At 38.6% G+C, this 15,448-nt stretch overlaps 1 protein-coding gene and 1 long non-coding RNA gene across 11 annotated transcripts in view; one reads left to right on the forward strand and one right to left on the reverse strand.

The window, feature by feature from the left end:
• USP3 (ubiquitin specific peptidase 3) overlaps positions 1-15,448 on the forward strand; it is an 88,612-nt gene that overhangs the window by 17,131 nt on the left and 56,033 nt on the right. For 2 of the 10 annotated variants that reach the window (XM_054667654.2, XM_054667656.2), the window contains exons 1-4: positions 5,576-5,693; positions 6,696-6,886; positions 7,670-7,822; positions 11,306-11,366. In XM_054667654.2, coding sequence (XP_054523629.1) covers positions 7,798-7,822; positions 11,306-11,366 — 86 coding nt within the window. In that variant the 5' untranslated portion in view covers positions 5,576-5,693; positions 6,696-6,886; positions 7,670-7,797. Of the gene's footprint in view, positions 1-5,575; positions 5,694-6,695; positions 6,887-7,289; positions 7,349-7,669; positions 7,823-11,305; positions 11,367-12,458; positions 12,573-15,448 lie in introns of those variants that run through there. The other 8 variants (XM_063795117.1, XM_016928339.4, XM_016928337.4 and 5 more) reach the window with 5 other exon arrangements.
• The window catches only part of LOC104002339 (uncharacterized), a 94,631-nt gene that overhangs the window by 13,727 nt on the left and 65,456 nt on the right, over positions 1-15,448 (reverse strand). The window lies entirely within an intron of this gene.

Raw genomic sequence — 15,448 nt, forward strand, 5'->3', positions numbered from 1 at the left:
CAGGTATCTTCAGGGAAGAGCACACAAAAAAATTAACTTTTTAATTGTGTGAGCAGTAATATGTAAGATAATACTTCAAGCTATTTGTCTGCCTACTCCACACTTCCCTTCCACTGTGGTCTTACAAATGTATCCAAGGCTGTTGAAGTGAAATACTTATCTATCATAATTATTTTTCTGTTGGGAAACCTTGAAATTAGAGAGCTGGAAGTAGCCTTGGGGACATTTTTAGTCAAGTAGTAGCCGATCATAGGCCCTGGGTCAGGGTTCATTTTAAGCAGTTAACTGTTCCTTGTACACACTCATCAGTGCTCTTCTGTCAGCTTGGCTCAGACCAGCTGTTTCGGATACTTCTCCCTTACATTTAATTTAATTCACAAGAGGTTCCTTCATGTTGAACTGTTGACTGGCCACTCCCTGGAGTTATAGAATGGCAGTAGGACAAGACAATTATACATGGGATAGAAATAAGGATTTCAGCATCTGTTTTCTCTGATAGGCCTCAGAGGATTGATGGTTATGAACTGTAGATCGTCAGAGGAATGGCATCTTGGATTCCCAGATGCTGCTGCTGGTCTCCTCTGGTGATTTGTTTATTTGAGACCGGTGATTTGTTTATTTGAGACAGGATCTTGCTTTGTTGCCCAGGCTGGAGTGCAGTGGCGCTATCTTAGCTCACAGCAGCCCTTACCTTCCACGCTCAAGTTATTTTCCCGTTGTAGAGGCGAGGTCTCACTATATTGCCCAGGCTGATCTGGAACTCCTGGTCTCAAGCGATCCTCCTGCCTTGGCCTCCCAAAGTGTTGGGATTACAGGCATGAGCCACTGTGCCCAGGCCTCTCAGGCGATTAATGACTTCTAGTCTTTTGTTCCAGCTAGTGAACATTGGAGTAGAAGGGAGACGTCCTCCTGCATTGCTAGATAACCACATAAAAGGTTGGCTAGCATAGCTTCCCATCAGAGGGGCTACAAGTGGATTACATATGTGTTGAAATAAATGATCCCCTCAGCCTAGAGGTGGCTGTGCTCCCAGACAAATCATTTCTGGCTGTGAGAAGCCTCTTCAGTTAATGTGCATGTGTCATACAGATATTTTCTATGCGTGCCCTGACATGGGAAAGGTTGGGAAGGTAGGCTAAAGCACAGTCTCAAAATTAGCCTCTAAGGATGTTGCTAAACCAAGGATATTGCTCCTTAAAGAGAACCAGGTGATAGAGTGAAGAGGAATTGAATTATTTATGGACAACCTACTTGTCCATAAAGATAAGCTGATAACCATATCTTAAATCTGGTGTGATTTGAAATTCTTACTCACTTCTTTGCTAAAACAAAAGTTAGAAATTAAAATGTATTTCTAAGTGACTTGGCTTGTAACCCCATTTTATTGGATATTGGAATATAGAACAGTTCACATTAAAGAACTTAGCATCTTTGTTCATTTGAATTTTGACATTTTATTCATTGCTATACTGATAATGTACTGGCAGTGCACTAAATGAAGTAGATACCCAGGGTATATTATGGTTGATGAGATTAGTGAACCAGGATTTAATGTCTTTTCTGAATACTTCTGAGTTTGATGTATTCTAATAAAGTTTTGACACTTGAGTTGCTTCTGTACTTAAATGTTTTACCTGAGTGGCATTCTGTTATCTAAACCTTATCTCTTAAAATGTGCTTCTAAAATGCATTTTTTCCTGAAGTATTTTACATTAGATACGTAAAATTTAATGATTCTGACATTTAAGGTGGTTATAACAGTTACATCAATTTTGAAATAAGCTTATTAAAATTGAGTATTTGGTGTTTTGAATATAATTTAATTTAATTCTGGTATAGGAGGATTTTGAGGGAATGGAACTGACATTCACTGAGTGCTTTCCGTTGATTAGGCCCTGTGCTGTGTGCACTTTATGTAGTTTGTCTCCTGAAATCCTTACCATAGCCATGTGAGGTAGAAGGTGGGATTTGACCCATTTCACAGAGAGGAGGCAGGCTCTGGAACGAACTTAGCGTAAGGTCATAGAATAAAATAGTAGAGCTACAACTTTAAGACAGTTGGTTCTGAAGCCCGTGCTTGATTGGTTATGTCACATGACCTGTATCATATTTATTTTGAGTCTGCAGTGGAACAAATTCCTACAAAGGCAACTCATTCTGTTTGGTACATTTTTGTATAAAAGAGGGAAGGAATTCTTCTCGAAGGGTTCAAGGGCAGGTGATAAAGGAATTTGGCTAGTTCAGCTAAAACAATGTGGAGCAGAGTTTCCTGGTCACTGTGCCCCTTCCTTTTTAGGTCAGTTGTGGAACAATTTGCTAGGAATTTTGTGAGAAAATTGTGAGTAGTTCCAGCTTACAAAGGCCTGGGATCAGGCATTGCTGGGCATGATGGGGATCAAGTCATGCTGGCTGAGGAATATGTCAGAACTCTTGGGGTAAAGAGAAATAGAAGCAGAATGAGTAATGTTCTCAACTCTTGTAATTATTTAGAAGCATTTTTCCAAGTTCAACCTTCAGTAAAGCCTGGGGTTTCCTAGAATGCTTATTAAGTAACATAATCCAAAGAAGCAAAAGGAAGGAAGGATAAGGATTTGTGCCTTTTAATGAAGACAAAAGGAATTTCTGCCACTGTTTATGGCACTTTCTTAAGAATCTTTGCCTAGAATTTGGGATTTCTATGGAAATAGTGCTTTTGAAAATTTGAAGGTTTTAAACTTACTTGTTACTGAGTTATTGTTAGGAATGATGTTTGTGCTCAAGAATTAGGTTGTCCTGAGATAGAGGTGGCACATCTAGATTTGAGTTATTAAAATATTGATGTGATACACAAAGATTTAGTCCAAAGGACAATGGCAGCTTAGTTGAAGATAAATATCAAGTCTTTACTCTCACTACTTCTGTTGTAGAGGGAGTAGTATAGTCGTTGGATAGCTTTGAATCCTACTGGGTAAAACCTTTTGAAGTTTCTTTTCCATCCTCACTTTTCCTAAACAACAGGTCAGTCATTCCAGTGAGTTGTTTGGTGGGTGTGGATGATGCTGCGTCACTGTTACTGCTCCCTCTGTTAAGTGGTGGTCTGGTTATCTGTTGCTGCATGACAAACAGCCATACATCCTAGAAGCCTGAAGCAACCATTTCATTTTGCTTATAATTTTGTGGGCCAAGAATTCAGGAAGAACTTGCCTGGGATTGCATCAGGTGGAGAACGTGGACTCACAGAGTTACCAGACATGTGTGTTAAGAAGACACTTTGGAGGAGGATGTTCTGGAGTCTTCTTAACTCACCTGTCTGGTACCTCTGTGCTCCGTGGTGTCTCTCTGTCCCCCAGTGGTGTCATAATCTCCCCAGTCTCCCTGCACATGGTTTGGGCTTCTCTCAGCATGTTGGTCTCTGGGTAATTAGACTTCTTACATGGTGGCTGGCTTTCCCAAGAGCAAGCATTTCAAGCAATAGCAAGAGGGAGCTGTGGATTTCATAAGGCCTGGAGTTGCAGGTTGACACAGAATCACTTCTGCCATATTCAGTGCGTCGGGGCAGTCACAGAGCCTGCCCAGATTCGGAGAATGAGGACATAGGCCCTGTCTCTCCATGGGAAGAATGTCAAAGAATTTGTGGCCATCTTTAATCTACCACAAGGCCATTAAGCAAAAAGGAGAGGGTTGTTACAAGAAATGCTGAACTGACTTTACCAGCAAATGTAAGCCTACTTATATAATGATTCAGAAGAGACTGATTGTCAGGAATAAGAAAGGGATAGAGGCAAAAGGGAGCCCCCAGAAGGAGGAAAGTGGAAAAATTTTTCATGGGAAAGTGGAAAGGCAACCAAGATAAACTTTGCTTCATAATTTTATTTTTCCTGCCTTGGACCTGAAGTCTTGGTTCTGTGATCTTGGCCTTGAGTCCCAGGCGGCCACTTCTGACCACTTTGGATTTGGTGCTCATGCCTGGTCTCCTCCCCAGTATCAGGACCTCTGGTTGGCTTCCCAAGCTCTGTATTGGTCACCCCTTTGACCCTAAGTATCTCCTGTTGCCCTTTACGAGAACTCTCCTGTTGCCCTGTTCCCTGGGAACCTAACCATCCTCTTTCAGAATGAGCAGCATTGTTGGGGCTGGGGAGACATCAGACACTGATTTTGGCTGCACTCGGGCTGCCTGGGTACCTTGGCAGTTGCTTCATGTAGCTTGATTCCTTCTTTTCTGGATTACATTATGGCTCAGTTCTTGCTCTCTCTTTGTGACTTCACCAACTCCTCCCCCTAATAATTTCAAGGGACTCAAGTTATAGATAGAAGAGACTTCTGAAATTTCAGCATAGAATAGGCTTGTGAACATGCAGTTCAGAGAGGATTTATAGTGTACAGAAGATTTTATGTCTTGCTTTTAAGCATCTAAAAATGTTTCATTTGGAAGGTAAGTTAGGTCCATCTGGAATATATTTTTACTTATATGTACTGGAATGTTTATAGAATTTTTATGATGATACTGCCCTATCCTCCAGTTTTAAGAGGAATAACAGTTTTACTATTGATACTTTCATGGTGTATGTGTGTGTTTTAATAACTGCTGCAAAATTTCAAAATTTTCATTGATTATAATTTTACAAATCCATAGAGCTATAATCTTGGATTTTGATTTAACTTTCCACTCATGCTTGAAAATTTAGAATAAGTTCATTTTATTAGGACTTTATAATACCAGTATCTTTAAATTTAAAACACTTTAAATTTAATTTTTATTATAAAAGAAATAATGCTGTTTGAAAAACTTTTAACAGTATAGTGGCTCCTATCCCCATGTCATTCCTTTTACATAGCTGATAACAGCTACTTCCAGTCTTTAAAAAATTTATATGCAGTTATGTAATACATACATAGACTCAGAAACACATAGCATGTTATCTTTTTAAAACAAAAGTTTTAGTTTCCTGGACGACTGCTTTGCAACAGTCAGTGCCTTGAAACACTCTATGAGTTTAATTTCCAGCCCTATCACTTAGTAATTTAGCAAGTTACATTACTGCTCTGTGCCTCAGTTTCCTCTTCTGTAAAACAGACCAAATGATGGTCTGTACCTCATTGGATTGTAGAAGATTAATTAGCACCTGTATATAGCACACAGTATGTACTATATAAATGTTAACTAAATGAAAATGAACTTGCTTAAAAAACATATCCTAGATGTTTCCTTATGGGTTGCTAATATTTTTAGAGTGTTGCACTTTAAAAATTGTGTAGGGGGGTGGTTTTTGAGTTTCACTGTTGTAGCAGCATGTTTGTCTGTAATGATCTTGAACAGTGATTCCACGTACTTCCCACACCCTTGTTGCAGTGAGTTGCTGTTACTGATGGGCAATGTGTTTGTGTCTCAGGGATGATGGGAGGCAAGAAAAAACTTGAAAACCATTGGTTTAGAAAATTATACTACATTAGCAGTTAATCTTTTTGTTAAGCCTTTTAAGAGACTTAGGCAGAAAGTAGAGTTGGAAGGATTTTATTTATGGGGGAGGATGATATGATTGTTTCATCTAACTTTTGCCAGTCCTTATGTTCTTTAAATTATTTTACTTTGAGACAGGGTCTTGCTTTGTCACCCAGGCTGGAGTGCAGTGGTGTGATCTCGACTCACTGCAGCCTTGACTTCCTGGGCTCACGGGATTCTCCCGCCTCAGCCTCCGGAGCAGCAGGGACCACAGGTGTGCACCACCATGCCTGCCTAATCTTTTTTTATTTTTAGTAGATATGGGGTTTCCCTGTGTTGCCCGGGCTGGTCTTGAACTCCTGGGCTCAAGCAATCCTCCCACCTTGGCCTCCCAAAGTGCTGGGATTACAGGTGTGAGCCACTGTGCCCAGCATGTTCTTTGAATAATTTTATAATTTAGAGGGAACATGATCATCACCTACTCTTCATTTTACCCTAAGGAAATAGACCCAGAATGGTAGTGATGTTCTCTCTTCTGTAGCTAATAATGGTAGAGCCAGAACTAGAATCCCGGTCATCTGATCCTCATCCTTCTGAATTCTTGAGAAGAAAAAGAGCCTTCTCTCCCAATTGAAACAGCTGTGAATAATGGATGCACTATAAATGGCTTACCTGTCAGTGCCATGTGCTTAAACTATTCTGTGTAGAGACAGTGATGAAGTTGTGTCATAAGCGGTCATGTATGATGTTTTGTCCAAAAATTTAGAATTCCAGACTTGTTGGTAGGCCTCGAATATCAAATATCCTCTATTATGAGATTCTCTGTATGCATACTAACAGGATATTGAAGATCAGTGGCTATGTAGAAATAACATATTCAGTGTCAATGTGCTTTTGTTTTAAGAACTCCTTTTCTTGTGAACACAACCTGAAAAGATGCATGGATTAATTAGGCCTCTATAGGCACAGAACTCCCTGGTTTCTGCTCCGGGGTCTCTTGATAAAGGGCCATCTGCCCTTCCGTATGGCACAGACTAAACCACTTTTGGCCTCTAGGTCACTTAGATGCCTTTGTGTGCCTTCGGTTCTCGTCTGGTTTTCAGGAGAGTTAAATGTTTAAGTGGTTTTAGGAGGAAGACTTGAGTCTGAGACATGTTTTAGAGGCTGGGGCTCTTCCCACCCTCTCCATGGCCCAGCATATGTGATAGCTTCTACCTTCTGGAGAATGGCTCTAGCTCAGGAGAGGATAGAGCTTCTTCATCTCCTCCATGCATAGGGGCCCTCCTGCCATCTTGAAGAGCTTGAGGCTGAGGTGAGAACAGGGACAGAGGAAGATTCTGCAGCCATAGCTGAAGAGGAGGCAGTGAAAGGAGCCTAGTTAGTGCCAGCCTCTGGACTGAGAAGTGAGACACTGCAGTCAGAGTTGGAAGAATCCAAGTAAACCGAAGAAATTTGCTGGAGGACGAGGTATCTTGGTTTGAGGAAATTTTACAATCTGAGTAAAAGATGAGTTTCACTTATGAGACTCCCAGTCACACCGCTATGGCCAAGTGTGAGAAATAAATTGCATGGCTTCCTTTTCCCTGACATCACCTTGAAGTGTAATTGGATGTATTAAAGAGCCCTTATAAATTCCCAGATTTAACTTTTTAAGCCTTCACAAGTGTCTATCCTTATCACCCTTTCTCTCATGTACCAGCATTTAAGATTAAAAAAATAAACACTTTGGTTTAACATTTTTATGTTTTGCTAAATAGATACTATATTCAGAGCCTAAAAATATTTTTATTACTGTGTGGTTTTATTGTGTGGGTATAAGTATGTATGTGTATATGAGTATTTCAGCTATATTATGTTTCATTTAGGGCTTTACAGACGACCCTGGAAACCTTTAATACTGTTTCCATGGGAAATGTGTTTATCTTGCAGGTAAACTTTTGAATCTCATCTATCTATAAATTGAAACTACCTTTTATAATAAGATAGTCCCCCTAAAGGTGATTAAAATAAATGGTTTTAAGATTATCTGTAGTATTCTTTTATTTGTACAATTACCTGTTCTCTCCTTAACAATAATTGAGAGTTTAATTTAAAGCCAGTGTTTTTCAGTCTATTTTATATTTGTCCTGGGTACATTAAAGGTTCTTAATTTGGATGAAGCATGTATAAACAGAGTGAATATTCCCCAAAGCAATGCCATTTATTGGCTTCAGAATCCCTCATAATACCCTATCCTCTGTATCTTTCTAGCCTTCAAATGTTTATCTGGTGTGACTGTATTATGCCCTCAGAGAGTACTGTATGTTGCCCAGGCTGGCCTCGAACTCTAGGCTCAAGTGATTCTTCTGCCTCAGCCTCCCAAGTAGCTGGGACTACAGATGCAATCACCACTACACTTGGCAGGTAGTAAAGTGGTTTTTTTTTTTTTTTTTTTTTGGAGATATATTAAAAGGCACAGTCCACAGTCACTTGTTTCCAATGATTTTGGAAGTCAGTACTTTATTCCCTTTTACTTTCTCTCCTTATCATTACGTATCTGTCTGTCTAATTGATGCACAATTCACATAACATAAAGTTAACCATCTTAAAGTGAACAATTCAGTGGCGTTTAGTACATCCACAATTGTTTTACAAGTACCATCTCTATCTAGTTCCGAAACGTTTTCATAACCCCAAAATAAACTCTATACCAATTAAACAGTTACTTCCCATTCTCTTGACCCCCTCAGTCTTAGAGTTTTTTGGTTTTTTAAAATGTGTTATTGAATTGAGAAATTAAAAAAAATTAAAGCCTTGTGAGATAGTTGATATTATAAGACTAGCTTTATAATACGCTGTTCTGAATGCAGGAACATGAAGAAATGTGTTCATGCACCTTAAGTGGGGAAAAGGAGATCACCAAATTGTGTGTACTGTGTGTAGGTTTACAACCCTAAAGTGAGGAGGAAAGGAACACTTGGTAGGAAACATACCCAAAGCAAAGTCACAGGGATTCTGCTCCGGATTTCTTTTTCCTCATACAAAGGAGGGACAAAAATCCTCCATAATTAAAAAAATATCCTGGGTAGTTAAAAACTTGGGCCTAGGCCAGGTGCAGAGGCTCATACCTATAATCTGGGCACTTTTGGAGGCTGAGGCAGGGAGGATTGCTTGAGCTAAGGGATTCAAGACCAGTCTAGGCAACATAGTGAGACCCTGTCTCTACCAAAAAGAAAAACAGAAAATTAGCCAGGCGTGGTGGCAGATGCCTGTAGTCCCTGCTACTCTGGAGGCTGAGGTGGGAGGATCAATTGAGCCTGGGAGGCAGAGGTTGTAGTGAGCTGTGATCATGCCACTGCACTCCAGCCTGGGCGACAGAGTGAGACCCTTTCTCAAAACAAAACAAAAACACAACCTTGGGCCTAAACTTACTATTGTAACATAATTATTTCAGGATAATATTAACCTATAAGAGTTTTTTTCTCCCAGATTTGAGTTACAGTCATCCTTCCTTCCCTCCCTCCCTTCCTCCCTCCCTCCTTCCCTCCCTTCCTTCCTTCCTTCATTCCTTACATCCATCTTTTTTTTTTTTTTTTTTTTCCTGAGGCACAGTTTGCTCTGTCACCCAAACTAGAGTGCAGTAGTGCAATCATATCTCACTGCAGCTGCACATTCCTGGGCTCAATTGATCCTCCCACGTGGCTGAGACTGTAGGCACGTGCCACCACACCCGGCTAATTTTTGTATTTTTTGTAGAGATGGAGTTTCACCATTTTACCAAAGCTGGTCTCGAACTCCTGGACTCAAGCAATCTGCCTGCCTCGGCCTCCCAAAGTGTTGGGACTACAGGCACGTACCAGTGCACCTGACCCCAAAGTTCTTAATATTTACTAAGAGAAAAAAGCTTTACTGGAGAAACAAAATATTCATAATATCTCAGTACTCCAAATCATACCTCAAACCATGAATAGCTGTTCAAGTAAGCTGTGTACTAGTTTACTTTTTATTTTGTAAGATACATTTTATTGGGCTTTCTCTTCAAACTGTAAAAACATCATATTCTCATTGCTGTAAGGCAAACACCATAGGGGAGTACAAATAAAAAGCCAGCAGTCTCCCTCACAATAAGTCTTCCCAAGTACCTGCCTAACAGAGTTGTTTTAGCAGTTTGGTAGGTATTCTTCCACACCTTTCTGTCATGTGGTTTACGTGCACATGTAACAAAATTAGACCCAGTTGAGTAAAAAATGCCTTCAGTGCCTTCAAGGATGGCCCTGATACTGAATGTAAATATGTGAATGCACTAAGAAAAGGGAAGGCCTTTGGCAACTAGAAGGGGATTTCACCACTCAAAGCTTTCATGTTCAAAACTAAAGTTCTGTACTGGCCAAACTGTAGAGTCCCTCAGGCAGTAATCACTGTGCTCTCCTATTCTCACCTCCTGTCCCCTCCTCTCATGCAAATATAGGATGAACATAGTCAAAGATTTATTTAACTCATTAATGAGGGAACCAGTAGTAAGATGGTAAAGCTGGCTCCAAGAGTATTTGGGAACTGAGTGTGTATAGACAGTGAAGAAAAAAACATTGAAATAAAATTGCTAGGTTAGATACAAAACTGGTTAATATCCTACAGGGTAGTATAATTGTAACCTTTGGAGTCTGCTGGACAGAAATTATGTAAAAACTCCATTACCTGTAATTTCATAGAATTTGGGTCCTAGTCAAGTAAGCAGGTCAGTGGTACTATAATTAACTATCTTTGGGAGGAGCTATTAAACAGTGTTTCAGTGTATGCTGAAAGGGCTTACAGTTCTCCATTCACCTTATTTCCAGTTTCGGTTAATTTTTTTTTTAACAGTGAGAAAGGCCTGTTGTGATACGGGATTGGGCAAGAGAAATGTAGGTAGAGATCAGATCTTGGAAGAAATGGGTATCCTAAACTAAGAAATTTAAACTTTCTCTTCCACAAATATTTATTCAGCATCTACAACGTGCTAGGTGGTTACTATGATCCTGTGTGGTTGTGCTGCAGTGCTCCTCCCGTGCCTCTAGGAGGCTGACTAGTGGCTCCCAAGGGGCTGTATTAGGAAGTCACCTGGGAAGCTACTTTGCGCAAAATATACATGTTCTTTGTACTTCCTTCCCCACACCAATGTAGATAACCTTGAGTAGAACATAGGTGTTTTCAAAAAGCTTTCCAGGTGATTTTGATATCCCTCCCTTTTAAATATCATTGTTACTTATATAGGACTTATTAAAAAATGAATGAGTGGACAGCAAGCAAAATTTTAATCAATATTTCATTTCCATACCTTCTTGCCTTCCCCACCACTATAATACATCAACTAAAATCATTAATGTCTTGATTATACCATCAGCAAGAATTATGTGCAGTTATCATATATTTTATGCAACTAAGAATTACTTTGGGAAAACTAGGCTTAGATTTCCTAATTGTAACCTTATGTTGTGCCTCTTAGTAAATAAACTGAAAGAATTGTCATTTGTAGTGGTCTATGACCTACATGGCAAAGACATGTGATTAAATGACTAGACTTAAAAAAATGTTTTTTAATAGGAAAATAGACTGTCGTTAACTTGTCAGAGACTGTAGCGAAAGGGAATAAGTAATAAAGGAGACAAGTGTATATGTGTTTAACGTGGTTAAGCTATTTGGGTTGAGTCAGCAATTAAAATGAGCTGCTGTTGTGGACATGCATTTAAATTCTTTTCAGTATAACTTAATTAGGCAGCCATTTTGTGTAAATGCATTCACAAAGCACGGATTTGCAACTTCAGCATTCCTACATAGCCATGGAATTTATAACTTAATCACAGGAAAATGGGGAGAAATTGGGAAATAACATGATACAATTGGTATATTGTGTATTTTTCTTTTTATTAGTGTGCCGGTCCAACAAAAGCCCTTGGGTCTGTTTGACTTGTTCAAGTGTCCACTGTGGAAGGTAGGTGACATACTTATTACTTCACTGACCTATTTGCTTTTTAAAATTTGTCTTTAAGCTTTATGTCAGAGTTTTATTGATTTGGATTTAGTACCATTGTTAATCATAATGCATAATTCTCTGTAGGGCTTCCTTCTCCAGTTGAATCCCTTTGTTCTGTGATACAACTGGGGAAAACATCTAGGGGAGAAAAACTCTTCGTATTGATACTCAGAAGAATTAGTTTGATGACCAAGACAATCTGCTAATAATATTTGAGTGGAAAGATGAGCTAAGGGAATTCTTGAAGTACAAATTTACCTAATGGTTGTTTTTTAAACCTTTTATTAGGGTAAAATTTAAGCACACACAAACATAGAGATGGTATAATTGAACCCCATGTCCCATTCACCCAGCAATTACCAACACGTGGCAATCCTTTTTCACCTATTACCTACCCCATCCCCACCTCTACTGACTTTTGTATCAAATCCCAGGTATGATATCATTCTTCTGGGAAAGAAAAAAACCCTTAAAATATTTACAGATAAACGAATTCCTTTTGAAAATGATCTCATTGTGGAGTTCATTATTAATTCCTAAGATATACCAAATGTTTCATTGTTCCATTAAAATACTATGGACAACATCTTCTACCTCACCCCACCCCAGTTTAAACCTGAGCATTTCTTCCCAGTTCTTGGCCTCAAAATAATATTATTTAAATAGTAACTCTTCTAGCACAAACTCAAGTAAATATTGTCTGTGGTTTTTTGCCTGGTAGCAGCACATTTATTTCCACTGCTCTTCTAGCTTAGAAAATCTACTTTGAATTTACTTTAGAAGTTAATAGCTTAGTAGTAAGGAAATGAGAAATCATACTGAGTCCCATAGGCTGAAATCTATATTGTATTTATCCAGAATATTTCCCCATTGTTATTTTTAAATCCTCATTGCATGAAGAGAGCATCTTTCTTTGTTCAGTGAAGTTTTGATTTTTCACATTTTGAGTCCTGGAATTGAGTATTTTTTCCATGTGCACTTAAGAGTACCTTTGGAAAATGTTAACTGCATTTCTTAATTGTGGCTGTTGTGGTTTTGAAATCTCTAGGATTTGGGGAACCTGAAAATACTTTGTACAGATAACTTTTTTTAAAAAAAGAAGAAAAGTAGAAGCACTTAAATTCTGCAGTTGAAGAGACAGATTCCTCTCCTAGATTTTGAGAGGTGAGAATTATAATGCAATAAAATTTATGTAGTTCTGTTCTCCAGAAGTCTCGTAGTGCTCTACAACCTAAATCTTGATGGTCATGTGCCAATCAAAAGACCTGACAAACTCAAAAATTAGAGATTAATGTTCTTAAACAACAAACTAAAATAGGTTTTGGAAAAATAAATGGAAAAATTTCTAGCCTCTGCAGGTGGACTGTTGTCAATTGCAAACAAGCTTAAATTTAGAAATTTGACATAGTTTTGGAGAAATGTGATGAAGTAGATTAAACAGAAAATTCAGAATAGCCTGAATTTGGATCTCCATTTTACATAGCTGATTGGTTAATATTCTTTTATCATGTAATCCCAGGTGTTGATTGCCAAATTTATTGATTTTTTGGTAATTTTAGACTGCTTGTCTTTAGGGAAATCGTAAAGTGAATATTCTTCCCACTAGGAAACATAGTTTATCAATAGCACATATGGGTTATAAATTCTGCTGGTCTTCATGACACCATCCCATTTAAGTTATTTTTCAAATTTTTGTGATTGTTATTAGAAATTTGTGACATATGTAGTGAAATTTTTCCTCTTGTGCTGTAGACCAAAATGTCTAGTTAAAATCCAAAACTAGATGAGGGAAATATTTAATTTCCTGTTAGCTAGTTTATACAAAACTGTTAACCTCTTCGACTAATATATTTAGGTATCAGGCAAAACATTGCTAATCTTAATATCAGTATTCATACTTCTTAGTTTATCTCTGATATGCACCGCAACTATTTAAACATCTAGTACATTTAGAAACTACAGCATTGTAGTTAAATGGACTATGTAAAGATGATGAGTTCTCAAAAATGTGCAAGTGGTAATGTGCTTATTCAGTATTATTACTGTAGCAATGAATTACTGTTGTTTTTCATGGTTTAGTATTATAAATATATACAATAAGAATAGGTGATTAAGATGATTAAGTATTGAACCTATATGATACCTTAGAGTTTGCCTTTTATTTATTTATTTATTTATTTATTGGACAGAGTCTCACTCTGTCACCCAGGCTGCAGTGGAGTGGGGTGATCTCGGCTCACTGCAACCTCTGCCTCCTGGGTTCAAGTGATTCTCATGCGTCAGCCTCCCAAGTAGTGGGATTACAGGCATGTGCCACCAACCATGGCTAATTGTTGTATTTTTAGTAGAGATGGGGTTTCGCCATGTTGGCCAGGCAAGTTTCAAACTCCTGACCTCAAGTGATCTGCCTGCCTTAGCCTCCCAAAGTGTTGAGATTACAGGCGTGAGCCACTGCACCCAGCCTTACATTTTATTAAATAGCGTTTCTTGACCTATACAGTTACATGTTATCTTGAAATATGTGCTAAATGTGCCCGCCTTCTAAGCAATTGTTGTTTGGATTCTGAATGAGTAGTAGTTAAGCACAGAAAGAAGAATGCTAATAAAATGATTGCTAACATTCATTTGTTATGAACTATGGATTATGTAATCACCTAACAACCCATGAGACACAAAGTACTATTACGTCCATTTTACAAATGAGAAAACAAGTACAGAGAGGTTAAATAATTCATCCAAGCTCTCATGGCCAGGATGTGATAAAGCCTAATTTTGAATCCAGGCAGTCTAGTTTTTGAGCTTATCCTCTTAATCATTATTTGACTCTAAAATTCATTTTAGTACAGTTTTATGAACAGAGGACTCAGGTATATGCAAAAGTGTAAAGTACAGGGAAAAAATGGAGAAAGAACGTGATCACCTTCCAAGTTGAGGTTAATAGTGCCTTGAATGTGCCCAGTTTTCCTGGGTAGAGGGGCTAGGTTTGAAGTTGATCCTTCCCAGTTACCGTAACTCTCCTACTTCCTCCAAGGTAAGTGTTTTCCTGGTGCAGTTAAGGTGCCTCATGATGAAAACGTCATCTAACTCTCTGCATCTGTTTATTTTGGTACCATTTAACCAACATTTGTTTTGACTGAGTTTTCAAGTAGGCCTTGCCTTCCACACATTGGCTGCTTTCTAGGAACTGGGAAATGTTGCTTCTTAAGGGTCTTCACGTTGGTGGTTAGTGACAGAATTGTGCAGTCTCTAGACGAAGGTGTAGATGGATTTGGGTGTACACCATGTGCATATGGAGCCTTATTTCAGTTTCATTGTGCCTGCTGTAATATTAAATCTGAGTTGGAATGTGTTACACAGTTTTTATGAACATAATCAACTTTTGATTATCTTTGTCCATGTAGAGAAATAGCAGTTTTTGTAAGCTTAAGGTGATTTGTGTTTTGTTTGGATTATTTCTAAACAAACATGTTTCCATATGAGAGGAGCTGATTATTCAGGCATTCAAATAAAAGACTGGAAGCTATATTGGTGAGAGATGGAACATTGTCCTGTTTCTCTGACTCTCACACTTTATGTTAAGCAGCAACTTGAGCAGAGTCTATGGCCCTGTGGGAAGTGGCTGAGTAATTTACTTAACAGAGCTTGTCTTTGTTAATAGCCCAAGTTGGGGGTTAGTGGTCTGAGAGAAAAAAAAAAAAAAGCTATAGTGAAAGCAGCAGCAAAGGAGTTTATAAATAATATCTATGGTACTGAAACCAATTTGCATAGATTATGCCTTTCCTTGCCTGAGCCTACTTTTGTATATAATTAAAAGTTGACTATAGTATTTGGTTGCAAAAAAGGAGCATAGGCGGGTGGATCATGAGGTCAGGAGATCAAGACCATCCTGGCTAACATGATGAAATCCCATCTCTATTAAAAATACAAAAAAAAAAAATTAGCTGGGTGTGGTGGTGGGCGCCTGTAGTCCCAGCTACTCGGGAGGCTGAGGCAGGAGAATGGTGTGAACCTAGGAGGTGGAGCTTGCAGTGAGCCAAGAT

The sequence above is a fragment of the Pan troglodytes genome, chromosome 16 (genome assembly GCF_028858775.2).
Source record: "Pan troglodytes isolate AG18354 chromosome 16, NHGRI_mPanTro3-v2.0_pri, whole genome shotgun sequence".
NCBI classification, from domain to species: Eukaryota; Metazoa; Chordata; class Mammalia; order Primates; family Hominidae; genus Pan; species Pan troglodytes.